Source organism: Dendropsophus ebraccatus, chromosome 9, assembly GCF_027789765.1.
Source record: "Dendropsophus ebraccatus isolate aDenEbr1 chromosome 9, aDenEbr1.pat, whole genome shotgun sequence".
Classification (NCBI taxonomy): domain Eukaryota; kingdom Metazoa; phylum Chordata; class Amphibia; order Anura; family Hylidae; genus Dendropsophus; species Dendropsophus ebraccatus.
The window spans coordinates 16,465,543-16,493,129 of record NC_091462.1 but is presented as its reverse complement, the minus strand read 5'-3'; the positions used below and the strand labels follow the sequence as shown (position 1 = coordinate 16,493,129).

Sequence of the window (27,587 nt, the reverse complement as noted above, 5' to 3'; positions counted from 1 at the left end):
GACATTTGATTTCCAGTGGATGGAGAAGTTGAATGCAGCCTTGGGACTGTCTTGTCCATGTTTTCAAGGCAGCCATGAGGCTGCATCCATCTTCACCAGCCACAAAGAGTCAAACATTGAATATTCATTAAGTTTACAAACCCACTGTAAGTTCACTTATCTCTACTGTACAGCTATGCTCCATCTCTATACCCTGCTATCACTTCAAATTTCCTACACACCACAGCAGACGTACTACAGACTATCTTAGAGACCAAACACATCTGTGTTACTGTAAGGTTGTAGAACAATGACACCCAGTCTGCCTATAGGTGCCTCATTCCGCCACAGTGCCTATAGCAGGTGGCCTCCCTCCTGGGTGTCAGATGGATCCCGTCCCGTTTTTGTTGCACCCGCTGTAACTCACAACAGGTGTGATGTGGATTTTGAAAGAAATAAGTCTTTTTTAAACAGAGCCTTAAAATGGAGCATTGAATGGCATATCGAGCCATCCTTAGATAATTCTAGTTATTTCGGGTATAGTATTCAGCTGAGTATTGCACAAGCGCTAATCTATTCATGTGAATTGGTGGCTTTAATTGCTCCTAACAAAATACTTGCAGGAATATGACTTTTCTAGATTACCCCAAATCTCCCTGCTGCATTATAAACAGGGAAGGGAAAATGGAATTCATGTACATTGGGATTTCAAAGCTTATTAACTAATTCCTAAAATCAATATCCCAAACCCTAATTTACAAACAAGGCAGATTAATATTGCCTATACTTCAAAGTATTTTTTACACATGGGTCTGAATTAATTGGTTGGTAAAGCCTTAAACATTACTTATGCTAATGGAGTGAATGGATTTACATGTAAATTGAGTAACTTTTTAACATCTTAGCTTTTTTTTCTTTTTACGTAACTCAAAAGTTACCTGTTGCTCAAACATTATGGTGGAGTTATCTGTTAAGACCCAGTAGCATTATTGAACTGCTATGTCACTAATATCCTTGAGGCACAGGCTGCAAGAGAAAAAATAGAAACTGCCTAAGGCCATGTTCACACAAAGTCATTTTGTATCCTTATTTTTAGACATTTTGACGGCAAAGGGCGGTCGTCCTTTGATAATTATGGCCACAAGTGTTTACCATGATCATTATTTGCAGCTGTAATTATCAAAAGACGACTGTTCAAAAAGAGGGCTGCAAGAAAATGTTTTGTGAACATAGCCTAAAACAGAACACTGGTGATTTGTCCACATATTTATCTCTAAGATGCCCACAGACATAATAGGGGAATATACCAAATTTGTATATTTTAGCTGGACTGACATCTATTTTTTTGTGTAGAAGTTGCGCTGACTCTTCTCAATATATGACATCTAGGAAAAATAGGATCAAACATACTGGATTGCGTGGACACTCACCATATGATGTGATCTTCTTTATTTAAACGTGCAATAAAATAGACATGCTGAGCAGCTCAGCAAATGTCAAATACCTATGGAAGCAGGCTTCAACTGTTTCACGCACATGCACACTTCATCACGCATGCGTGTGAAACAGCTGTAGTCCATTTCCTGAGGTGTTTGGCGTTTGCCGAGCTGCTAAGCGTGTGCATTTTATTACATGTTTAAATAAAGAGGAAGATCACATCATATGGTGAGTGCCCTTTCCTCTTTGCTATATTTTGGACTGTTATTTGTACATCAATTCTTAAAGTGAGCACCAACCAGTGATCGGAGTGCACAAGACATTTCTATTCAAGCTTAAACCCTCCTTTGTATTCCCCAAGACGGTAGTGCTGATGACTTGTTACTCACAAAGACAATCTTTACTTCAGAACCCATACACTAATAAAACCTGGAAAGAAATACAAATATAACTATTGAAATAAAGCATTCGAGCCTCCATCACATCTCTCTTGTCTCGTTCTTTCTCTTTCATTCCCTTAATCTTGTTTGTAGTAAAGAATTAACAACAAGCCAGGGGTAACAAAAAGACCGCACCAATCTTAGTAGATATTTCAGGTTTATCACCAAATCTGTACTTTCTACTTCTATTTCACTCTTGCTGTCACCATCCCAATGATCTATTTCCTCCCAGGCTTCTTTACTTATTAGATGGTGTATTTCCCCTGAGTCTGTGATGGGTTTCAGATATCTCCGCTGCCTTCGCTTATTCACTGTTTTCACTACATAATTAGCAAACTGCTTCTCATGTCTCCGATTTCCTTGTCCCAAAACTAATATAACACTGTGCCAAAATGTTACCTGTATGTTTTATGGTTCTGTAGCTGTCATAATGGGGGTATTAGTATCCCCAGATTTACCCTCCAGATTTCATCATCTCTTCTACGATTTACTCATTTTAACACCATCTTTCGCTTTGGCCCATCTCTGTAGGCATTTGCTTTCTTATAACCTTTGTCTCTACCTGTCCATTGTATTCTGTCTACATGTTGTGTCTTGATAAGGTTAAGTACATGTGGTGTAACTATCAGTTTTCTCCATCTTAATAGCCTCTGTAACCGTGTTGCTATCGATATGCTGGATGTCTTCCCCTCTAACAACTACAAATCTAAAAAAAAAATCTGTTGTCAGAAAATGACCCATTGTTTAATTTAGTTATTTTAGGATAAACTTACTCCTGAAAAAATAATAAATGTTGATGCTGCTTTTATTACTTTATTACATCACTATGTATATTAATAAAAAAATAAAAAAAACTAATAATGTTGAGTGTAGATTTTTTCCTAACCAAAGGCTCTGCATTTGACTCCCAGATTCTGGAAAAGTTGGATGTCTCCCTAGGGCTACCAGGAAAACAAGGAAACAGCTTATGGCTGTATCCATGATACCCAGAGCTCCCTAGCACACCAACAAACTTCTCCGGAAACAAGGAATTAAATGCCGAGCCTTTGGGTTTGGAGAACGTTGCAAAACCCTCTCAATGTTAATCTTGAAGTGTTGCAAATTTTGGGCCACTAACCCTAACAGTACACTGCCACTTTCTATACAGTTTGCTTTCTAGCCTTCTCTTCTTTTTCATTGGCAGCATGGTGGCTCAGTGGTTAGCACTGTAGCCGTGCAGCGCTGGGTTCAAATCCCGCCAAGGGCAACATCTGCAAAGAGTTTGTATGTTCTTTCCGTGTTTGCACGGGTTTCCTCAAGGTACTTCGGATTCCTCCCACACCCAAAACATACAGATAGGTGAATTTAGATTGTGAGCCCTATTGGGGACAGGGAGCAATAATTTGCAAACCACTTTGTGAAGTACTGTGGAATCTGTGTGCTCTATAGAAATAAAAGCATTATTATGATATGGGATACACAGAGTAGCTCTCCTACAGAAAGGATGAGACCTTATTCTCTGCTTCCTAGAGAAGCCTTAGTGGTGTACCACAAATACAAATCACAAATCACTTGATCCATCAGGTTGCCATTGACGCCAATGATTGACTGAAGTGGTCACATGTCTGGTACAATATCACAATAGCATTAAACCTAAAGTTACTGATAGTGTTTAACACTGTATTTCTTGATGCTGCTGTTCTATATGGTGACTGGTAAATGTAACTTCTCACACATACAATTAGGTCTGGAGAGTTGAGATTTTTTAACTTATTAACAGCCAATGTCAAGGCCTAGCCAGGGACACATGGAATTAAGTCTAGTTCTTGTGAGGAGTTTACAGAGATACCCTGTACCAGCTTATCTCTTGCTTAAATTTTAAATCTTAATTCTTTAGCCTTAAAGAATACCTGAGTTAACCTCAGGTTAGGTCCTCTTCTACCACCAGGAGCCAGCCAATGTGATTTCTCTCAGCTTAGGGACGCTAAACATCTCAGGAACTAGCTCACTGACTTTCATAGGTTAACTCTGCACCATTTGCATCCCCAATTGCCTCTGTGTTTAATTTGGAACTGTAAACTTTACAATATGTGAGCCTCCAAGTATATAGATGATCTATTACGGAATGAAAGTTACCTATTTCAATGTAGTGCTCTCTGGTTTAGTCCTTCCTTCTCACAGTACCCCAGCTTCACCTGCACCAGCTCAACATAAAAGGTGCCCCAAGGTAACAATGGCCAGGCACTGTATTTGGGTTTGCCCATAGGTAAAATATTAAGGGGCTAACATCTTTTACCACACCTGTGTGGCCCCCCTATTATCCCCATCACTACAGGTGGCCCTTGATATAACACCTCTATCCTCATAGCAGAAAGTTGCTGCTTCTACCAGCTATGGAATAGAATATGTTCTTGAAAGGTTCGCAGATTTGTTGAGTAGAATTTTAATCGATTAGCAGGTTGTTACAACAGATACATTCATTCTTTTCTTCTTTCTTGCAGGTAATTGTTAGATCAGGACCGGGTACATTCCTCAGTATGGCTATATATGATAATTATATATTCTGGTCCGATTGGGTAAGAAGAGCAATTTTGCGATCCAACAAGTTTACAGGAGGGGAGACAAAAGTTTTACGAGCAGATATCCCTCATCAACCAATGGGGATCATAGCCGTGGCCAATGACACCAACAGCTGTAAGTGGATATATTAAAAAAAAAATATGTATATATACTTTCAATGTACAGACAATATAAATAAATTATAAATAACTCTACATCAGTGCTACTCAAACTTTTCTATTGGAGCCTCACCCAACAGAGCAAAGCAGTGCATAAGCCTCACCAGACAGAACAAAGGGAGTCCTGGACTGCACCATCTGTGGTGTAAGTCCATTTAAAAGTTCAGAATTATTCTATTGCTACCTTTCACCTGTCTTTAAAGTTCTATATACCAGTAAAGCAAGCACAAAATAACATAATAATGTTGCTTAAATGGAGATTGTTGCAAACAGTGAAAGGATTGTGCAGATCATAGTCACTTTTGTAAAAACTGCCTCCTCAGTTGTGCCTTACCAACGGCCAACCTCACAGTTTGAGAAGCACTGATCTATATAATAATAGCACTCCGCATGGTTAGGCATGGTATTGCAGGGAAAATATGTAACCAGAGAAGAAAATATATAATATATAAATATAAGAAGAAAAAATAAACTTTAAATCCCATTCTAGTCTTTTTATTTTTATTTTTTTTAAATTTTGTTAGTTACAGGAGCAATGTTAGATAGAAAACATTTCAGTTCCTGTATTATCTATTTAGTCTATAAAGTGGCAGTTCTGTCAGCCCTGAATTCCATCCCGCTAAGGAAAACTGAAGAATTTTGACATACAAAGCTTTTCAGATGACGCACAGAATCCAACATGTTACATTGTAATATGCCCACTAGCACATTTTACTTTTCCCTCGTTTTCCCACATGACAATGAGTCATAAGCTCAGGCAGGCTGCAAAAAAATTTGGGAAAAGTATATTGCATTCAGTTGACTGGAAGTAAACTTAAGATCTACTCTATGTAGGCCAGTGTAGAATTTGTCACAAAACATATTTGTCACAGAGCAATTGCATGTGGTACATGTATTCCCATGCTGGTAAGTAATCACCTATTGCTAGGATATACATTTACTTACTGATCCATAGAGGGTCCCCCCCCCCCCCCAAATGCTTAAAATATGGGAATAGCAGTGCTGTTTAAGGTTGTTTCTTAATGTTAAAAATGCAAAAAATTAGCAATGTTGTAGCTCCCTGCACAGTGGACTTTCAAGAACATCACTATGCAAAGAATGCCTAATAAAGCCTAATGGTGACCATATTTATTTTTATTAATAACTTTTGGCCAATTGTTTAACGGACAATTATCCCTCTCGGCTTCCCCATACACATGGGCAGGAGAAAGGTAAGCCAAAGCCAAATAGCTCTGGTGCCAGTTTATCCGCTCCAGAACAATAGGGTTGGATTTTGAAAGTCCATCACACCCAACAATTCTCTACACTAGTGATGAGCCAACATCCCAATGTTTGGTTCGGATCATGAACACGAACATAAAAAAAAAAATGACTGTCATCGAATTGTGTCCGCGTTCGCCTAACATTCACAAACAAATAACGAACGTACAGTAGAAGCGTACATTTTGGTTCACCCACATGCGTACAGCTTATTAGGTGCAAAGTGTAAATTACACAGTTGCATACGCATTTGCTGACGCCGTTGTGTACTAATTGCGTACGCTTCGGTTTAGAGTTTTGTAGTTGCGTACATTGTACAGATTATCAGGTGCAAAGCGTAAATTACGCAGTTGCGTACATTCGCAACATCGAATAAGTTCATAAATGATCATTATAACTATTTCGATCATTGAAAAAACTTCTCGATCATTGAACACAATTAGTGTCATGTTCGTACGAATTTACGAACATATTCACTCATCACTACTCTCCACCGACATCTGCTGGTGAAGATTAGTGGTTCATACATCTTGTACTGACGGGACCAGCTGACTTTTATATAAGGTATATGGGGACCATTAGGGATCTTAAGCTTCTTTTCCACCTATCATCCTGCTGATAGGCAATGGAAATTCTCAGCATTCTCAAACTGAGTCAAAAACATTTTGCTATTTTTACATTTAATTTTAATTAAATATTGCATTTCTTAATGGATTGTCTATTAATGTTTTGTTGTCACAGTGTCCACTGATAATGCACTGCCACAACAGGCAAATATTAGCATTACACACTGTGCACTCGTATCAGTGTTTTATTTGTGTAATTCAGGACAGCACAGAGCACAGGTCCCCCAGGGCAAAAGACACTATTCACTATGGCAGTGACATAAGGATCCTTAGCAGAGAGGACTTCCCTTTAGTAACACATTGGAAAGTATAAAAATGTTTTTTCTAAACTAGACAACCCTATTCTTGCTCTTAGAAACTGTTGTTTTGGTTAGTCCATTCTCAGTTTATAGGGATGTTTAATTAATAGTGTTCAGCGGACTTGTCAAACTTTTCGGGTTTCTCAATGCTCTCTGAACCCGATTGCTCAGCATCTCATCCCTGACATCTGGAGAAGTTGGATGCCACCCTAGGGCTGCCAGGAAAACATGCATACAGCCTATGGCCTATGGCTTTATCCATTTTTTTCAGGACACCCAGGGCGGAATCCAACTTCTCCAGATGCCAGGAGTCAAATGTCAAGCTTTTTGAGAAGGATGCGGCTGAACCTCAACAGTTCACTCAACACTACTTATTGAGATAACCAATTTTTAAATACCACCTGGTGATCATCTGATCACAATAGGTCCAACTTCTACAACCCCAGATGACTGTCTTCCAGTTTCAGGGAAACCATGCACATTAAGCATTATATGTTGGTGATTTACAGTAGGTACCAGGCTAAACATGTAATGCGTGAATGGACCGAAGTCTCTTACAGATTGATTTGGCTCACAGAGGTTCTCCATATCCCCCTAGGATAGATAGATAAATAGATTTTTTTTTATTTTTTTTTATTTACTTTTTGAATCCATGCAAAGTGGCTTTCCTCCAGTCAGAAAATACCTTGCATATATAACTTATAGCGCCCTTAGGGCCAGTTCACATGGAGTAAAAGTGGCGAAAATGGAAGCGCTCGCACGCCTGCACTCTCCGCACCTCTTTGCTCAAAGAATTGACATGTCAATTCTTAGAGCAAAGAGGCGCGGAGAGAGGAGGCACGCAAGTCCTCCCATAGACAGGCTGTATGACACTGAGGCAAGCAGGATTCCACGTCGGAGAGTTCCACCGTAGAATTCCGCTGCTTTTACTCTGTGTGAACTGTCCCTTACAGTTGATCCATAGATGTCCCAGCAGGCAGATATTCTGTAATAATTTTATATTTGCGGGTCGTTTCCAACAAAAAGTTTTTGTCCACCTTACAACCCGTATAAAGTATAAAAATTCAATTTCTAGCTAGTATTAAGGAATATATTTAACATTTGCTTTCCCCAAGGTGAATTGTCGCCCTGTTCCTACATGAATGGAGGTTGCCATGACCTTTGCCTTCTTACCGCTGATGGTCGAGTCAACTGTTCGTGTCGCGGAGACCGAATATTATTAGATGACAACAGATGTGTGAGTAAGTAATATATTCTAGACACTGCAAAGAAAACAAGTGCCTAAGCACATTAATATTGCATGTGGCATCTTTTAGGTTTCCTTACATACTGCATGTCGTGCAGCTGTCATTTTTATTTTCTTGTTGTGTATAGTAAAAAAAAAATGACAATAAAAATAGGGAGGGTACAGCTGCTTAGAAGGCTGGTGACATTGATTCATCTTGTCTTGTTTTGCATTCATAAACTGTACAATTCGGTAAACTTAATATGCCGTTCTTGCTATGATTAGTCCTATTAAGGCCATGCTTGCATCTGCCATGTGAATTATAATTTTCTGTGCCATCATGGGAGCATAAAACCAGAATACAAACTGTGATGGATCTGTCACATCCCACGAACCCCATTAACTTATAATGGGGTTGATCGGGTTCTGTTGGGGTGTCCATGGCTTTGATCAAAAGAATGGTGCTGCATTCTAAGATTTTAACAGAGCCTAAGGGCCCTTTTACACTGGACCATTATTGTGCAAATTATGGTTATATTGTTGGAATTTAAATGATTAAATTATTTTGTGTAAAAGCAGGCAACGATCAAGCGACCAATGAGAAACTGTTCATTTGGTGCTGACACCAAAATCGTTAATTGGTCGTTTATCATTCGCTGTAATTTTGCATTTGTTCTCTGCTATTCAGTATTTGTTCTCTGTAATTCTGTATTTGTTCTCTGTAATTCTGTATTTGTTCACTATCTAGAACTTATAGGAAAACTATCAGTAGGTTAGACAATTATAACCTGCTGATATCTTCCTATAGTGCACAGAGCGCTGAGGATGAAGGTAAGTTTCTTACTTTCATCCATGGCACAATTCTGTGCAGTTTGCAGTTAAATCTCTAGGATAATAAGGCGATTTGGTGCACTGGAGGCAGGATTACTGCCCCCAGTGCACTGATCTGGCACGCCCCAGGCCGGTTTGATTTGTTGGTATTAGAAGGTGCAGTGCCTTATTAGCCTAGGGATTTAAAGCGACTCTGTACCCACAATTTGACCCCCCCCCCCCTCAAATGCTTGTACCATCGGATAGCTGCTTTTAATCCAAGATCTGTCCTGGGGTCTGTTCGGTAGGTGATGCAGTTATTGTCCTAAAAGACAACTTTTAAATTGGCAGCCCTGTGCCAAACGGCCGGGGCTTAGACTGTGTGTGCATTAGGCTGGCACAACCTCTCTGTCCCTCCTCCCTGTCCTCCTCATCATTAGGAATGCTCCAGGCAGATTGTCTCCTGTTCCTCAGCTGTGTGAATACTGAACATGGGCTGGATTATTAAGGCACCTGTGCAATGTTCAAACAGGAGAAAATATTCCAGTGGCATTCCTAATGATGAAGAGGGTGGGGAGGAATGACAGAGGGGTGGTGCAAAGTTAGGGCACATATTCTCTAAGCCCAGGTCGTTGGGCACAGGGCTGCAAGTTTAAAAGTTGTTTATTAGGACAATATCATTGTGACTTTTTCAATTCTTACTGATTTTGTTGTATGGATTGGCAGTCACTTTTTTAGTGCATCTATATAAGAAAGTGACTTCTGATTCCCACACTAGCTGTGTGCAAGCAGGACCAAAACACCAGGTAAACGGAATATCAGCCCAGCTGTCTCGTTATGGTAAGTTACTGACAGGTTCTTTAGAGTACAGTTTCACGTTTGCAATTATTCTTTAATGTTTCAATGCATCTAAAATGTGAATATGAAAGCTGATCACAAATGTTATGTAGCTGAATGGTCACTTTTCTAGCCATCAGCCATTACCTTCATTTGAACATTATCTTGGATATTTGGCTTGAGTAAATGTGGATGCTATTTTAGGCTATGTTCACATTACGTGAACATCCGGCCGTTCTGTGACCCTGAGTTCCAGCCGCAAATATTGGACCTGTCAATTTTTTGCGGCACCTTATGGGATCCGGCCGGAACGTATATGATGTGTGCACGCTCTGCCCGGATCCCATTGAAACTGAGGCTGTGTCCACACCGCAAATCTACGGCCGTGGTTCTGCGGCGAGAACTACGGCCGTAGATTTACGTAGTGTGAACATAGCCTTAATTGGATGGGGATGAAGTGTTGTCTATAAGAAAGCTGATTCCACAAAGCCGTTCGGTTTGGAGTTCTGATTTGGTTTGGAGACCCCATAGATATAAGGGTTATTAGAAGGGGGAGGGGGGCATAGATTGGGATTTCCATTTTTTGGCCTCAGTGGAGTTACAAAAAATCCCATGATATAGTCCCATGTGCTTTCTACATCAATCAGCTTTTGAGAGTCACTGACTACCCGCTGTTTGGAGAAAGTGGAGACAGCCCTAGGACCGCCTTGAAAACACAGAGTGATAGGCTGTATCCATGTTTTCAAGGCTGTATTCATGTTTCCCAAGTGGTCCTCGGGCTGTTTTTACCTACTCCACGGAGTGTGCAGACAGCCGGAATCAAATATATACAAATATTTTAACAACGTCCCCCCCCCGATGCATTGTGTGATAAGGAGTATTTATCTTTTGGGGCTAAATCTTTTTTTGTATGGGTAATTGGGCACATTTGGTTTTTCAAATCTTAAAAATTGTTCTTTTTTGGGCCTGTTTTAACGGGGTATCCTATAAAATATATTTATAACAAATCAACTTGCTAGATGTTGACCCATTTTTTTCTATTTATCTTTTCAGCCAGAAATTCATCTTGCAACATGTTTTCGGAGTTTGAATGTGGGAATGGTGAATGTGTTGAGTATGAATTGACCTGTGATGGAATAGCTCACTGTAAAGACAGGTCAGATGAAAAGCATTCATACTGTGGTGAGTTTCAGCTAAATTTGACATCTCTACATTACATACAGATGTGTCCTTGCTTATCATATCTCTAAAGTCCACATATCCTGAGGTGTACAATGGGAGATTACCAGCTTCATTACACCTTGATGTATACACTTGTATGTATGTGGCCCCCTATGATAGCATGTCATAAAATTGTACTTGGTTGGTTTCATGAGAACTTTGAGTATTTAAAGCGTCACTGTTGTTTAAATTTTTTCGCAGAAATCAATAGTGCAGGCAATTTTAAGAAACTTTTCAATTGGGTTTATTAGCCGAAAAATGCATTTTTATTATAAAATTTGAAGCTCTCACCCCAGTCTTCATAGTTCTCCTATGGAGAGGGGAGGGTGGAGGGAGATGAGACACTAAAACAAGACAACAAAGAGTTAATTTACAGCTACATCCCTGGACTATCTCCTCTGAAGTCAGCTCTGACCTCTAAATACTGGATTTCACACAGGTCCCACTGTGTAATCCTTTGTTCTCTGCTCTCTACTGCCGACTAATCACCCTGCTCCCCACTCCCCCTCCATAAAACAGACATGGCACGTCTGATGTAAACAAGATGTGATCTCCTGATAATGAGCAGTATATAAGAGAAAAGGGGGGGGGGGCTGGGTAAAGTCTTTTTCAATGCAGATGATGGCATATTTGCCTACAACAACAACAACAACAACAAAAAAAACACGACATTGACTTTTTAACTAAGCCAATAGAAAGGTACAGATATGTGTTGAGTGATCATTACTGTAGTTGAGCATTTTTCTTAACTCGAGCAATGACCCCCCATTAAAGTCAATGGGAAACTTTAGCATTCAAGCCCCTGCTCAGCAGAGGGGAGGGTATCTGGTTCATCTGAAAACTTCAGAAAGTTACAGCGTGGTAAAAATCCACACGTAACCCCCTGAGGGCCAGACTATGCTCTGTTGGGGGAGATTATACTTACTGGGCAGTGTCTTCTATCTTTAGATCAGATAGGATCTGCTATAGCCACTGATTTGCTGAGCGGAGACTCCTGCAATTTCTGCTTAGCCAATCAGTGGCTGCCTTGTTGTCTCATCTCAGCCATTGATTGCAGATGAAGGAGAAGACGCCACATGCTGGGAGCCCAGTACAGTAAATATAATATACCAGCCCCTACCTCCATGGGTAAAGTTTTTTTTTTTTTGTTTAACCAAGCACTCGATAGAGCAATCAAGAGCAAATAATTTTAACACAAATTGGATTTGGTGCAAATTTTATACAATTCACTCAAATTTTAACCTGAATTTTTGGGGTTAGTTTCAAATTAGTTTTTAAGGGAGTCCCTACTCCTGTATATACCTTGTATGGACAATCACAGGGCAATTGGAGCACTCCACGTGAGGACCCAAATCCAAAGTAAATCTAAAAGTCTGTTTTGACATCTAGGGCCAGAAAAGTATTTTAGGATATATATTTCATAACAATATGGTGTTCACCGATAAGTGCTCAATACTCAACATCTTTTCTGGCTTACCACTCTATAAACAAGCTGTGGTGACGTTATGTGGATGAAAATCCTAAACCCAATGTTTATTTTACAGTTTGAATGGTTGCAATGATGTGCATTTATGTGTAGAAATTGATATGAAAGGTTTTTATGATCCATACGACGTCCCTGTGACATTGGTGAACTTGAAAAAAACCCAAACAGGTAGTACTGTCATAAGATCTCCACAGGACGACAGCTGCCTGGTTTGCATCAGTAACTCCGAGTGCTAAGAAATAGATGAAACAGAAGTGACCTACTAAAAAAGAGGAAATCTATGTATATTGTAGACTGTAGGGTCTATTTATTACGTACACTTTTTTGTTTCTTTTTTATTCAGATTAGTTTTTAGATTTTCTTTTAGTTCTGAAAGTTTAGAGGTATGTTCACATGTTCAGGATTTTCAATGCACATTTTAAGTCAACAGGATTGTTTAAGTAAAATAGATAAAGAGAAAATGTGTTTTGTTTTTTTTGTTTTTTTTTTCTTTATTGGAGGGTTTTTTTTCTACATATTATTTTTTATGCATTTATGTTTGTAATTTTTTACAATTTTTGACAGGAATAAGCGCTAATACAGTAATAATACTGTGCAGCCATGGCCAGGTAAACATACTACCACGGCAGTGACCTTCACAATGTCACAAAAAAAAAACAGAAATTATGTCACCAGAAAGTCGACGTATGGACTGAGCTCCACACAGCCAAGCTCCCGTTATCCCTTATGATTACCCTTAATGATTTCCTGTTACAGAGACATCAAAGGTTTTTATTGGTCAGGAGCTGAGTGTTCAGACCCTGACCGATCAGTACAATGAGCAGAGGGATGACCACTCTGCCCTACGTTCCACCTTCCAATCTATGTCTGAGACCGACATACATGGCCCCATAGAATCACATTGGAAGGCCATCTAGAACACAGCCGGGAGTGAACAGGTTGCGCGAGAACTTCTCCCAACTCGTTCTACTAATCGCTTGTGGTCTGAACACTTTTAATATGTCTTTCTAAAAAATAGTGGGTTTTTTTTTATGACAGTGTCCATTTAATGACTGCTATAAAAAGTGTTAAAACAATACACATAATAAAAAAAATAAAGAAATTATTAATATTATTATTAGAAGAAATAGCAATATATAAAAATAAAGCGTATTAAATGTTTTATTTGTTTAGACTATAATTTTGCTTTTAAGTGTATTTTTTTCTCAATTTTTATCTGGAGAAAATGTATTTAAAGCAATATGAACTTTGTAGGTAATTCATAAATATATTTCCATAAACCTTTAAAAGGAGATTTTACCATTTAATGCCTAACCATCCTTACAAAGCCCAGAATACTTTGGAGTAATTTGCACAGTATGAATGTTATGTGGAGTGGTAATATATTCAGTTTTTAAAGAAAATTTAGTAAGTTAGTAGATACATCTCCTTTTTTTCAATTGCTTCTTCCAAAGTACGGGAAATAAAACACACAAAATAAAAATTGTTGTTTTGTCTTCGGGTTGTTGATGCCTTGGAGAATTTGTAAATGTAGAGTATGTAGAACTGAGATAAGATCAGCACCTTTCTATAATGGAGACCCCTGGCTATTTACAAATCGACAGTTCTTCCTTGTGACTGCAGGCAAAAAAAATTTCCATCATAAGTGCGAAGGTTCATGACCCCTTGAAGAAAGGTTTTTCGTTGTTCTTTTTGCTTGAAAAGTTTGTATAGCTGAAAGCGACAAACTGTAATGTATTTCACAGGGCAATGTAATATTAAATGGTGTGAAAACTGGGTTCACATAGTAAAATATATCAGCTGCAGTGTCCTCTCTTAAAATTTCCAGTTTTAACATATGGTAGAAAAAACATTAAAATATTACTTCTTAAAAAAAATACAACGATAAAGATATTCTATCCAAAGCTTTTACTTGAATTGCCACTTGATAAAAATTCTAAACGTTATACTTTATTATTAATAGGATAGCAAATAAAAAATAAATAAAATTGACTAATAACTGGTGATAAGCGTTACTGGGGATATTCGGGTTCATCAGGTTTGGTTGAACTGGAAAAGTTAACTGCCCGGACCTAATGCGAACACAGAACCAAATCCAGACCCCATTGAAATCAATTATGGGCCCAAAAAGTTAATATGCCCCCAGAGTATTACATATTAACCACCTGGGGGCCAGACTATGCTCTGAAGGATGGGGGTGGGGGTTAAACCTACCCTTCTAAGCTCCCAGCTTGGGGCATCTTTTATCTTCGGCTACTTCATCTGCAACAAGCCAATCAGCAGCTGAGCCAGTACACCACCGCAGACGCTGAGTATCTCAGCTGAGACTTCTGCAGTTTCTGCTCAGCCAATCAGTGGCTGCAATACACAATAGAACATGTTTTTTTTTAAATAAATCTAAAAATAAAAGCACCCCATACCCCTTAATGACCATTTTATTAAAAATAAACATCTGCTGGTCATCGTTAGAGCCCACCAAATCCGACATAGGAAACTGATACCTGGAAAACAAAGAGGCTAGCTAGCAGAGCTCCCATCATTTTTACAGCTACTCAGCTCCTTAGCAGTATGTAACATCTGAACAAATATCTAAACCTGGGATGTTAAGATAGCATCCCCACTTTACCTTTTGGGGCTAGACCGAACAAACTATTGCATTTACATAGTTTATCCTTTCTTGGGCTGGGCTGAGGGTCATCTGGGAAAGTTATATAAGACACCTCCACTAGACAGTAATAGTGTTGTAATGGCCCAGCGCCCCTGAGCTATAATCACTTGTAGTGTGCTATGGGGCCCAGCAATATCTCGATACACCCCAGTGCATGACTCCTAGTAAATCTGTCTGGCCCTGGACCTGGCGAAACAAATCTGCACCTACTCGAGAGAAGGTGTAGATTTTTATTATGACTTACACCTGCGAACGGGCATAAATCATGATAAATAGGGTGAAGAAGGAGGCCATGCTTTGACCACACCATGCTGTGCCCACCTGCCCACCTGTCAGGCGAGCGGGATATACAATTAGCGAACTGGAGAATTGGCAAATCTGCACCGCCTCTCTGGCCCAGGGTAAAAGGTTTAATGAAATTCCCCCTTAGAATTTTATTTTGGGAATCTCTCTTCTAAAAGCATTCCTGTCTCTATCAAATGTTTATAGAAAGACTTGTATAAATAATAATAATAAAAAAATATGGACAACTGACATTTCCATTGCACAAAACAAAAAAAGAAAAAATATTTTTTTGGTGCTGTTCTTCACAAGGCGTTTTTAGGATTACAGCTATTGCCACGGTTGAGTTAACAGAAGAGTTCTTCATAAGTGTAATTACAGAGGATGCGTGATTTAGAATGTACACAGACCATTTTCAGTAGAACACTTGATGAGAAAACTCTAATTATCTGTACAGAGCAGACTAGGAAAATCCACTTTTATCAGGTCAGTTACAGAAAAAGCGGAAATTATACGGTACTGAATTGACTACTTGACTTTTTTTCCCTCCAAAATTTAAGTAGTTACTACAAAGGGAAACTCTTCATTATAAAGTTTTGCAAGTTAAAGGGATGTTCCATCTAGGTTCAAAGCTTTATACTCTTTTGGACTTTTGGTCCGAAAGCAGTTTGCTCGATCTTGATGCCTGCGATCCCGGGTGCATAGTTGCGATCCCGGGAATATGTGGCCAGGATATTCCAGGGAATGGATCCATTCCCTGGAATATCATGGCCGCATATTCCCGGGATCACAACTATGCACCCGGGATCGCAGACATCACGATCGAGCAAACTACTTTGGGACCAAAAGTCTGAAAGGTTCGCTCATCTCTACTCATAACCCCACAAGTCCTTCATTTTCTATATACAATCTCTTTAAGTATTCGCAGGTAACTGAGCCTCCATGTGTAACGTTTTCACTCTCCTATAAAGCTTCAGGGGTCTAAGAGCCCCCAGGAACAGGGTCACTGCTAGAGCTTCTATTACTGCATTTCCTATAGCCACTTGCTACACTTTAGAGTTTAGTACTAAGAAGACATCAACAGCCAATTCTGATTCATAAAAGAGCAGGGACTCCCATCAAAAGGAGAAGTCCCTGCTCCTGTACACTCACTGGGTGGTGAAGTATACACTATTTGCCTTGTTGCTCAGTAACATTCGCTGGGCTGGATGAAGGATGCCTAGCAAAGCAAATCTTTTGAGGGTGACAAAGCATTTAGCATTATTGCTTACTTCCAGGTGGCCAAAAACACTAAATGGCAAGACATAAATGCATGTATTAGTGGGCAGAAACAGAGACTCCTGTTTTCAACAGGTGTCCCTACTCATTTTCAACAATTCACCTAAAATTAATTCTAAAATTCAGACAAATGCAAATATTTTAGGTAATAATAATAATAATAATAATAATAATAATAATAATAACAACAATAATAAATCTCAACAGAAAATTGAGATGACAATATTCAGTTCATGATATTGGGGGCCAAAAATAAGTAAGAAAGGACACATAAAAATTTTCTTTCTTTCTTCTTTTTTATTTATTTATTTTACATCTATTTGATGTAAATTTACTAGAGAACCGTAGCTGTTGGAAAGGCTATAAGCTTTGTGGAAATCGCCGCTGTATCTCCAATAATAAAGTATGTGATGATGAAGATGACTGCGGGGACAACACGGATGAACTAGACTGCAAAGGTAAGCACCTATTATTTCAACTAAATTTTAAAGTCTTTCCTTAGACAAATGGCTGCGTTCTGGAATGTAATTGTTCGGAAAATGAGGACACAGGGTCTATTGTTGAAACATAAGCAAAGAGTTTACCAGCGACTGTCCAGATAATATATCTGTGGCTATTCCCAGATGCACAGCTCCTGTGAGCACACGAGGCATTCAAAGCAGGATATTAATGATAAATGTGTCACCGTTCATAGAGCGAAACCGCAAAATTTACAATATTAAAATAATCTCCGCAGGTCAAGAACAATGTCAGTTCTTAATTCTCACAGTAGAGAATGCTTTGTGCTGTGTGATTGGGCATACTCAGGCTTTGTTCCCAACATGTAAAAATAAGACCGTTGTTGCCGTGATCATTATTAAAGGCCGTTGTTTGCCCTTATTTTTACATTGTGGGAACATAGCCTGAAGATATTATAAAAGTAGTAGTAGTGGTGGTTATAGTAATAGTAGTAGTGGTGGTAATAGTAATAGTAGTAGTGGTGGTAATAGTAATAGTAGTAGTAGTTATAATTGTCATATGAATTGAATTTTTTTTCTATAATACTTGTGCCAACTTATCTTAAAGAAGGGCCATTGGGCCCCCATAGGCACCAGGGCCTGGATCTAGCTTCTACCTTTGCTATATTGAAGCATTTTTTGTGGTTAGAGTGGTATGCCATATAGTACATTGCATACCCCTCTACCTAGTTATGAGCAGCCATCCCAGCATGTGCATCAGGAGGTCCAAAGGCAAGGAGCAATGCTGTATAAATCATTGCTTACCCTTAGGCACACTGTGCCTGGCCCTGTCAATGGTAGCTCTGTATGCCTCGTCACTTCCTTCAAGATCAGGGCCTCCTATCTACTAATCATATCTAGCAATAACATATAGCGCTAGATAGGAGTCCCTGCTACTGCACTGTAAATTATGATGCTGCATACTGCTGGGGCACACACTCGCACCACCTAATCCAGTGAATTTGTGTGAAAGCCCAGATGGTGAGTAAAGATACTGTATGCATAGATGTTTACATTCTACATTTAGTGAGAATTTTAACAGTGACAAGGCATACAATCTAAGCCTCACCATTCAGTATCTACAGGAGCAGGCACTCTTTTCTTTTGACAGGTGTCCCTGATCCTGTATCAATCTGGTTGATTTGAGTGAATAATTTAGAAACAAATTTCCAGTTGTGACATTGACTTGTTAGTACTCCATAGTCATTATCAGTCACCACTAGAGACATTTTGCTCTTTGGAGCTATTTTATTTTATTTCTGTCCAACTATCTCTTTTTACAAAAACTCTGCAACACAATTGATAGATCTTTTATTGAAACATCAACAACTATAGAACTTTTCCAGTCTAGTAAACCCCATGACTAGAGATGAATGAACATCCCAATTAGGGATGGTCCGAACCCACCGAGGTTCGGGTTTGGCAGAACCCGAACGCTCCGCATCGGTTACCGCTGTCTGCCCGCTCCGTGGATCCAGCGGGAGGACCGTCTGGAAAACTGGGATACAGCCTATGGCTATGGCTGTATCCCAGTTTTCCAGGCGGTTCTTCCGCTGAATCCGCCCGCTGCACGGAGCGGGCAGACAGCGGTAATCATTGCGGATGGTTCGGGTTCGTACGGACTCCATACAAACTCGGTTTGGACCATCCCTAATCCCAATGTTCGGTTCGGATCCCGAACAAGAGCATAAAAAAAAGAAATTATTGTGATTGGTTTGTGTTCGCTGAACATTCACGAACAAATAACGAACTTACAGTAGAAGTGTACGTTTCGGTCTACACATATGCGTACAGATTATCAGGGGCAAAGCGTAATTACACAGTGGCGTACACATTTCATTTGCATTCATCATTCGCGTACACAGTTGCATACAGATTGCATAGGTTTTGATCTAGAGTTACGTACATGCGTACAGATTATCAGACACAAAACATAAATTACGCAGTTGCGTGCGTTTGCAAGTTCGAATATGTTCGAAAATCATCGTTATAACTATTCGTGTCATCGAACAAATTGTTTGTGATCGGAAAGCATGAACAATTAGCACCATGTTCATAGGACATACGAACATTTACGAACATGTTGGCTCATCACTACTCATGACAGCAAAAAAAAAAAAAAAAAGTTCTAAGTAATGTAATATATCTAAAGCTCAGGATAATAATACCATATACCATTTATGTAAATTTTGAACAATGAGTTGCTTCTAGTATTGTTATGAATATTAAAACAGTATATTAAAACATTGGATAAAATAGACAAAATGTAATTTTTTATGTTATTATTTTTATGTAATTATGCCTTTTGGTTTTCCAGCATTTCTGAAGACAGTTTTATTTAGAACCTGTATATTTGTACGGTCATTTTATATGCACTCATTTCACATAATTCCCAGACTGTTACAGCGTCCAAGGTTGTGAGCTAATTTTATATTGATGTGGACATCTGCTGTAAAGTGACAACGACATGAATGGCCAATCCTCGGCCCAAATAAAATGTACCAGGTCATGCTTTGCTGCCTTTTGGCATCCCTTCCCTCAGCTAGGAAGACAAGTAGATTCATACCAAGTTTATAATTTTTTTTTTTTTATAAATGACCAATATGAAATGATTTTGGCCACTGATTTTTTTTTTCTGTCCTTCATGTTAAACACTGAGAGCATGAAATGAGCTGGTAATAGCTAGCTTCAAATTCAGCTGAAATAAATATATTATACTGAAGATAGGTAAAAACGTACTATAAAGGCATGTAAAGAAGCTGTGTGGGTCTCCATGTGGGTGTCATATGTTGGAGATACTGTATAAGTTATATTACTTGGAAAAAAAATACCCCTTATTAATCCTGTATGCAATTGTAATGGTCCGGCACTTGGACCCATTGCTTTACCCAACTGGGTTGGCTTCACACCACCCTGGAGAGCATTGTCTAAGTCTCTTTCTTCAGGCTTTACAGATGCAGATGTATAGTGAAGAGTAAAATAAAATGAAGCCACTACCACCTAGTGTTCAAAGCAGCAGATTCTAATGTTATTGATGTATTACATATATTGGGCAGTACAGTAAATTTAGTAGAGATTAAGGGTTGTACAATACATGTAGTAGAGACAAGGAGTTGTACTACACATGTATCACAGGTAGGTGGCAGTACAGTACATGTATTACAGACAGGGAGTGTGTATTATACATGTAGCACAGGTAGGTGGCAGTACAGTACATGTCGCACAGGTGGAGAGCAGGGTTATACATGTAGTATGGCTAGATGGCTGTGAAGTGTATGTAGTAAAGATAGAAAGCAATGCTGTCCATGTAGTAGGGCTAGATGGCTGAGAAGTGTATGTAAAAAAAAAAATAGAAAACAGTGCTGTAAATTAGTATACATGAAAATCAGTTAAGTATAAAGTACAAGTAAAAGGAAATACAGTACATGTAGCACAGGTAAAGAGCAGTGTAGTACATGTAGTACAAGTAGAAGGCAACACAGTACATGTACTACAGGTACATGTATATGTAGCACAGGTAGAGAGCAGTACAGTATATGTACCACAGGTATAGTGCAGTACAGTATATATAGCACAGGTAGAGAGCAGTACAGTACATGTAGCACAGGTATAGTGCAGTACAGTATATGTACCACAGGTAGAGGGCAGTACAGTATATGAAGCACAGGTAGAGGGCAGTACAGTATATGTAGCACAGGTAGAGAGCAGTACAGTATATGAAGCACAGGTAGAGAGCAGTACAGTATATGTAGCACAGGTAGAAGGCAGTACAGTATATGTACCACAGGTAGAGAGCAGTACAGTATATGTAGCACAGGTAGAGAGCAGTACAGTATATGTAGCACAGGTAGGGGGCAGTACAGTATATATAGCACAGGTAGAGAGCAGTACAGTATATGTAGCACAGGTAGAGAGCAGTACAGTATATGTAGCACAGGTAGAGAGCAGTACAGTATATGTAGCACAGATAAAGGGCAGTACAGTATATGTAGCACAGGTAAAGGGCAGTACAGTATATGTAGCACAGGTAGAGAGCAGTACAGTATATGTAGCACAGATACAGGGCAGTACAGTATATGTAGCACAGGTAGAGAGCAGTGCAGTATATGTAGCACAGGTAGAGGGCAGTACAGTATATGTAGCACAGGTAGAAGGCAGTACAGTATATGTAGCACAGGTAGAGAGCAGTACAATATATGTAGCACAGGTAGAGAGCAGTACAATATATGTAGCACAGGTAGAGAGCAGTATAGTATATTTAGCACAGAACCAGAACAGTACATTTATTGCAGAGCATGTAGTGAGCAGTATAATCCTCATAATACAATTACAGAGCGGTTCAGTAAATTTAGTATTAAATTCTACTTCAGAGAAGCTCCAACTTAGTGGCTTTTCTTTCCTTAATGTGATTAGATTATCATTGTTGGCAATCTTGGGATTTTTACATTAATGCATTGGCTCGGGGAAGGAAAGGTAAGTGTAGCTCATGGGACCCCAGTATAACAGACATCTAGTAGGCCTGTCCATGATCGATTATCGGCAGTAGTTATACATCCCAGTCAGATCAAATTCATTTTGCGGAATAAACAACATTTCAATTTCAAAAGCAGAAACACATGTATTATTAATATTATTACCGCTAAATTATTTCATGTATCCAGGTTAATCTATACAACGATAGAAGCAGTCGACCTGCTGCGCATGTTATGTCTATATTTTCTATAAACATTTCTCATTTTCTTGAATATTTTGCGCAGTTTCCACATGTGCATCTACGGAGTTCCGCTGCACCGATGGGACCTGTGTGACTAAATCCGCTCAATGCAACCAGATGATTGACTGCTCTGATGCCTCAGATGAAAAGCACTGCAGTAAGGGCTTCACGTGAAAATCATTTGAAAATCTTCTCTATGTTGATATAATTTGCATATCAATGTAACACAGGTTCACAGGGAATGTTTCCTCTAGCTTACCTTTATTTATTCCATTGGGGGGAAAATAATAATAAAAATAATAATAATAATAATAATAATACCAACACAACTATATATATATATATATATATATATATATATATATATATATATATATATATATATACAAAGTCTCCACTGTTCCATGTCATGGACCTATACTCAATCTTCCAGTACTTATCAGCTGCTGTATGTCCTGCAGGAAGTGGTGTATTCTTTCCAGTCTGACACAGTGCCCGGAACTGTCTAGGGCAGCAGCAAATCCCTATAGAAAACCTCTCCTCCTCTGGTTAGTTCCTGACATGGACAGAAGTGGCAGCAGAGAGCACTGAGTCCCACTGGAAAGAATGAACCACTTCCTGCAGAGCATTCAGCAGCTTATAAGTACTGGAAGATTGGAGGATTTTAAATATAAGTAAATTACAAATCTACCCTTTACCTGACTACCCTCCCACTTAAAAAAATAAATAAATGGAAAGAGCAACAGCAATCTAATCAAAAAGTTCATCTATTTGAATGCAAGATAAATTATAAAGGAGACAAAACAAGTATTAGGCTATGTTCACACTACGTGAGAGACCTGCCATTCCATGACCTGGCCTGGTCATGGAACAACCGGTCTCTGCAAAGATCATTCCGGCTGGTACTTAAGTATCAGCGCGCGCCCGCATCTGAACTTCACACAGCACACAATGAAGCAAGTGGCCGGAGTTGCTCGCTTCATTGTGTGAACTGACAGGTCAGTTCTTTGTGGTGCTGTATGGGATCCCGGCCACAGTGTATACTATGTGTATGCGCTCCGGCCGGAATCCCATAGCAGTAAAGGCAGTGTTCTACACCGTACACAGTACAGCCGTCTTTGCCAATGGCAACAACAGCCGTACTTTTACGTAGTGTGAACATAGCCTAACTCTGTACACCCACATAGCCTAACTCTGTACACCCACATAGCCGAGGCAGCTTAGCTGATGGGGGGAGGCAAACTGAACATTAAAAAAATAAAAGCTTGTTACCGGAATAAGGTAAATGGCAAACTTTTATGTGGGGATAAAGGTTCCTGCCTGCAAGGGCTTACAATTAGAGATGAGCGAACCGGGTTCGGGTTCGAGTCGATCCGAACCCGAACGTTCGGTATTTGATTAGCTGGGGCTGCTGAACTTGGATAAAGCTGTAAGGTTGTCTGTAAAACATGGATACAGCCAATGACTATATCCATGATTTCCACTTAGCCTTAGGGTTTTATCCAAGTTCAGCAGCCACCTCTAATCAAATGCCGAAAGTTCGGGTTCGGATCGACTCGAGCATGCTCCAGGTTCGCTCATCTCTACTTACAATCTATAAATCTACAAACTCTCTAGTCATCTCTTGTCTGACTGTGGCCTCCAGAGATGTCTGGGAACCAAGGAACAGCTGAATTGACCATTTACATTAAACAGTGCAACGCTATATATGTAACCCTTTGGTTATGTAAGCGGCATAGCGCATGGCCCTACGCCATTTGTGCACCCAATGGAAGTCATGCAAATTGAGCTCAACTTTCTGACCTTCTCTGGTTGCCACCATATGCATTCTAATGTATTTTTCACTTCTAGTAGAATCAAACCATACATGTCCGAAGGTTTTCCAAGTATCCATGTACACAGCTGTGTATTTTTTATTTCTCATTCACCATTGACTCCTTGGGTAAAATTGATCATTATGTCTGTTGTGTGGCTTTGTTGCGGCTACATATGTGTTCTTCCTTACCTTTCCCCATGGTTTAACATATCATACATTTTCGAATCGTCCAAAGATGACTAAAAAAGAGGTGTTCATTCTTCATGTGTCTATGTGTGGCCACCCAGTGGTTGTGATATTGATTGCAGCCTAGTGAAGATTTAGCTACCACATTTTGATATTATATTGAATTAGTATTAATAAAAAGTTGGAATCCATAATAGTGCAATAGCTTGGTGCCCGACCAAGCACCATGAGGTGCTCGTAGTGCTTTGGCTGTTTTTTAAATATGCATGCACCGTGTGTCAGTACAGTAGTGTGGATATTTAAATGGTTTTCAATCTCCTGGCATCATAATTCATAATTATGCCTAGAGCTACAAAACTGTTTAACGGAATGTTCACAGTAAAAAACAATAAAGCAGCCATACTTACCTGTCCAAGCTCCTCCTGATGTTCTCTGATGCTTAATCTGGTCTCTCACTCCGTCACAGCCCACTTAGCCAATCACTGGCTGTGGTGGGACAGCACAATGATGGCTGGGCAGTCTGTCACTAAGCAGGGGAACCTGAGCCGGCGCCAGAGCACATCAGAAGGAGCGCAGACTGGTAAGTATGGCTGCTTTATGTATTTATAAAAATTTATTTAACAAAATTTTATTCAATGTTTTCAAATTATAATACAAAAATATGCAGTGTAAAATGTAAGAAGTGTAAACATGCTTTGGCCATTGTACATCAATAAGGATTATAAACATGGGGGAGATTTATAAAACAAGGTGTAAAGTGAAACCAATCAGATTCCAAGGTGGAATATGTTTGGTTGTTAGGGGCAACTGGCACAGTTTCACTTTGCACCATGTTTGATAAATCTCCCTCATTGAGATTTAGTTTTCCAACAAAATAAGGTTTCAAATGACTTAAAACAGGCATGTACTACACCTGTATAAATGCTTGAGTCCCCCATTGATTTCAATAGGGTTTGCTACTCGAGCACTCAAGCATTTTTCTGCTCACTCACCACTAATCCTTAACTAAAGGAAAGGTGAAGGTGGACACATCCGTACTGTGTGATCTTTATATGGCCTTTTGTATAATACCTAAAGCTTCCCGTCAATCATTTGTATAAAAAAAAAAAAAAAATATATATATATATATATATATATATATATATATATATATTATTGTCATAGTGTCCATTTGTTTAATTTCCTTAATTTTAAAAATGTCCTTTAAATTCACCTTTTCCAACATCCAAAGATTACAATCCGACTGGACCATTTTTAGTTTCTTGTAAAAAAATTTACTAGAATTCATAAGAAAAAAAAGGGGTTTACTTTTATTTCCAGAAACAGTGCAACTTTCCTCTTTGGGCTATTGCAGTTCTGGTAAATTGGCCTGAGCTGTGATTCCAGACACAATCCATAGAAACTGAATTTGGAAAAGTGGCAAACCAGTTTTACAAATCCCGAACAACCGAATATCCATTTACAACTAAAGATGCATCCGCCCCTCATTTTTTCTTGGTTATGCTAAGTATCAACCTTCAAATATTGTTACGTTATTGTCCAAATGGCCCTTACTTGCCCCTTGATGTGCATATCGTTGGTTTCCACTCTATGTCCATTTTAAATAAAGTTTAATGAGTTTTCAAGAGACATGTCGATTGTCAATAAACCAAAGTCATGTCTGTCACCCTCCAGACAATACTGACTGCTCTCATTATTACAAGCTTGGAGTGAAAAAGAGCGGATTTATACCTTGTAATTCCACCTCCCTGTGCATTCTGCCAGAATGGATCTGTGACGGTGCAAACGACTGTGGGGACTATTCTGATGAATTAAAATGCCCAGGTAATTTCCCGTTTCTGCTGATGTAGCCACTTGGCTTTGTGTCATAGTAATATTACAGCATAATAAAATGCAGCATATACAAAGATGTGAAATGAGGAGACATTCGGCAGAGTGCCGCCATTACCTAACACACAGTGTAAGGAACGTCTCATTGTTTCAGCCAATTTCGAGACATTTTTGTCCACGCGTTATAAATTTCTACGCATCCAATGTCATCGAATCGAATGTGCTATTGTTCCATTGGAATAAATGCCTAATCTGCAGGAAGACAAGACTCTTTGTTGCTGGGGAGAATGCTCTGAAGGAAAGGAGACATTTGGCACATAGAACAATATACTATTAATCCTTTGTATCTGAACGGACATGTATTGTAGCTGGACCCCAATGGCAGACTAGAAGGACCTTTTGGACTTTTTCTGATAACAATTTTCTTTGTTTCAATGTAAAATCTATAATGGAACCCCACCAAGAGTACCATGTGCCATTTATAATGCTAGTATCTTATTAAGGCATGAATGGGGAACCTTTGGCCCTCCAACTATTGCAAAACTACTGTTCTGATCATGCATGGACCGCCTTACTGTATCCTCCCATAGCCCAACCCCCTCACTGGTACTGAAAGTTAGACATCTTGCAGGCCTTTCCTGCCATGGGGTTCAAATTGCTCCTGGTGGCATCTTTTTGGTAAAAAAACACAGTTTTAATTAGTAGGAGCAGGGTCAAATAGGAAAGGCCTAGATCGTCCGTCCACTATCCCTGAGATGAGATGAGATTTACATCTGCTTGGTAAATCAGGTGCGGGATCAGGCCACGACCCCTCCGTGCCTTGTCGCACAGCCCCCCCCCCCCCCCCCACACACACACACTCGTGCCAGCCTATTGGGCAAGCGGGAGATATGGCTAGCGTACACCGGGGAGAAGGGGCAAATTGCATCCTCTCCCTGGAGTACATTAAGGATCAGATTTCATAAATGGATACAAATTTTCTTTAAGTGATAGATAAAACCTCTGACCCACATGTGACTGCATTCAGTCATAGCTGAAGATCAAAAGAATTGAAATGAAAAATGAAATAAATAAATAGTTAAAAAAAATAAAAAATTTTTCTTTTTACCCAGCAAAAAAACAACATAAATGTGAAGAGAACTACTTTGCCTGTCGCAGTGGTAGATGCATTCTAAATACATGGGTTTGTGATGGCCAGAAAGACTGTGAGGATGGCACTGATGAACTGCGCTGCGGTGAGTGTTGAGGGACTTACATTTGTTTCAAGGAGATTTGCTGCATTGATTTGATTTAACAACCAATTAGGCTGTATATGTTCAGGGCTGGGTGCCTCACCAGTTACCTTTGGAAAAGTGTATAGGAGCAGGGACTCCTGTAAAAGACAGAAGTCCATGCTATTGTATATATGTATATTGAATAGTGAGCCTATACTGCATGCCTTGCTGCTTAGCCCCTGTAAGTGTAATGTTGTAAAGCTGCAAGAGGACAATGGCGGAGTGTGGGGAAGTAAAAAGAGCATCTTTATTAATGTCTATATAACTGTAGCTATATATAAGAAGTTTTTAATTGCTGTTACATGACTCCCTGTAAATGTTAAGCTGTGATTGTCTGCACTGAAACTTGATTTTTTTTTTTTTTTGTCCCTTAGGTACTTCGTGTTCATGGAGTCAGTTTGCCTGCTCAAGAAACAAATGTATATCTAAACAGTGGATGTGTGACGGAGAGGATGATTGTGGGGACGGTTCGGACGAAAGTGATGACATCTGTGGTAGGTATCCCCAAGGAACCAGTTGGGAAATCAGTGATTCGGTGAAAAGTTGAGTGGAGGACAGAGTGTAAGTGATGGTGGACATGAACACCCCAGAGGTACAGGAAAGGACTCTTTACAGCACCCAAGTATAATGTAAATAATAATACACAGAGTCTTCTTAGGACAGAATTATCTCTGGTTGCAAACAAACAAATAAACAAACAAAAAT

The 27,587-nt window shown here is 39.3% G+C and overlaps 1 protein-coding gene across 1 annotated transcript in view; it reads left to right on the top strand.

Moving 5' to 3' along the window:
• Positions 1-27,587, top strand: part of LRP1B (LDL receptor related protein 1B) — a 631,601-nt gene that overhangs the window by 416,221 nt on the left and 187,793 nt on the right. Inside the window, exons 42-49 of the mRNA XM_069982660.1 lie at positions 4,337-4,529; positions 7,874-7,999; positions 10,684-10,812; positions 16,904-17,023; positions 21,820-21,933; positions 25,453-25,602; positions 26,721-26,843; positions 27,257-27,376. Coding sequence (XP_069838761.1) covers positions 4,337-4,529; positions 7,874-7,999; positions 10,684-10,812; positions 16,904-17,023; positions 21,820-21,933; positions 25,453-25,602; positions 26,721-26,843; positions 27,257-27,376 — 1,075 coding nt within the window. The remainder of the gene's footprint in view (positions 1-4,336; positions 4,530-7,873; positions 8,000-10,683; positions 10,813-16,903; positions 17,024-21,819; positions 21,934-25,452; positions 25,603-26,720; positions 26,844-27,256; positions 27,377-27,587) is intronic.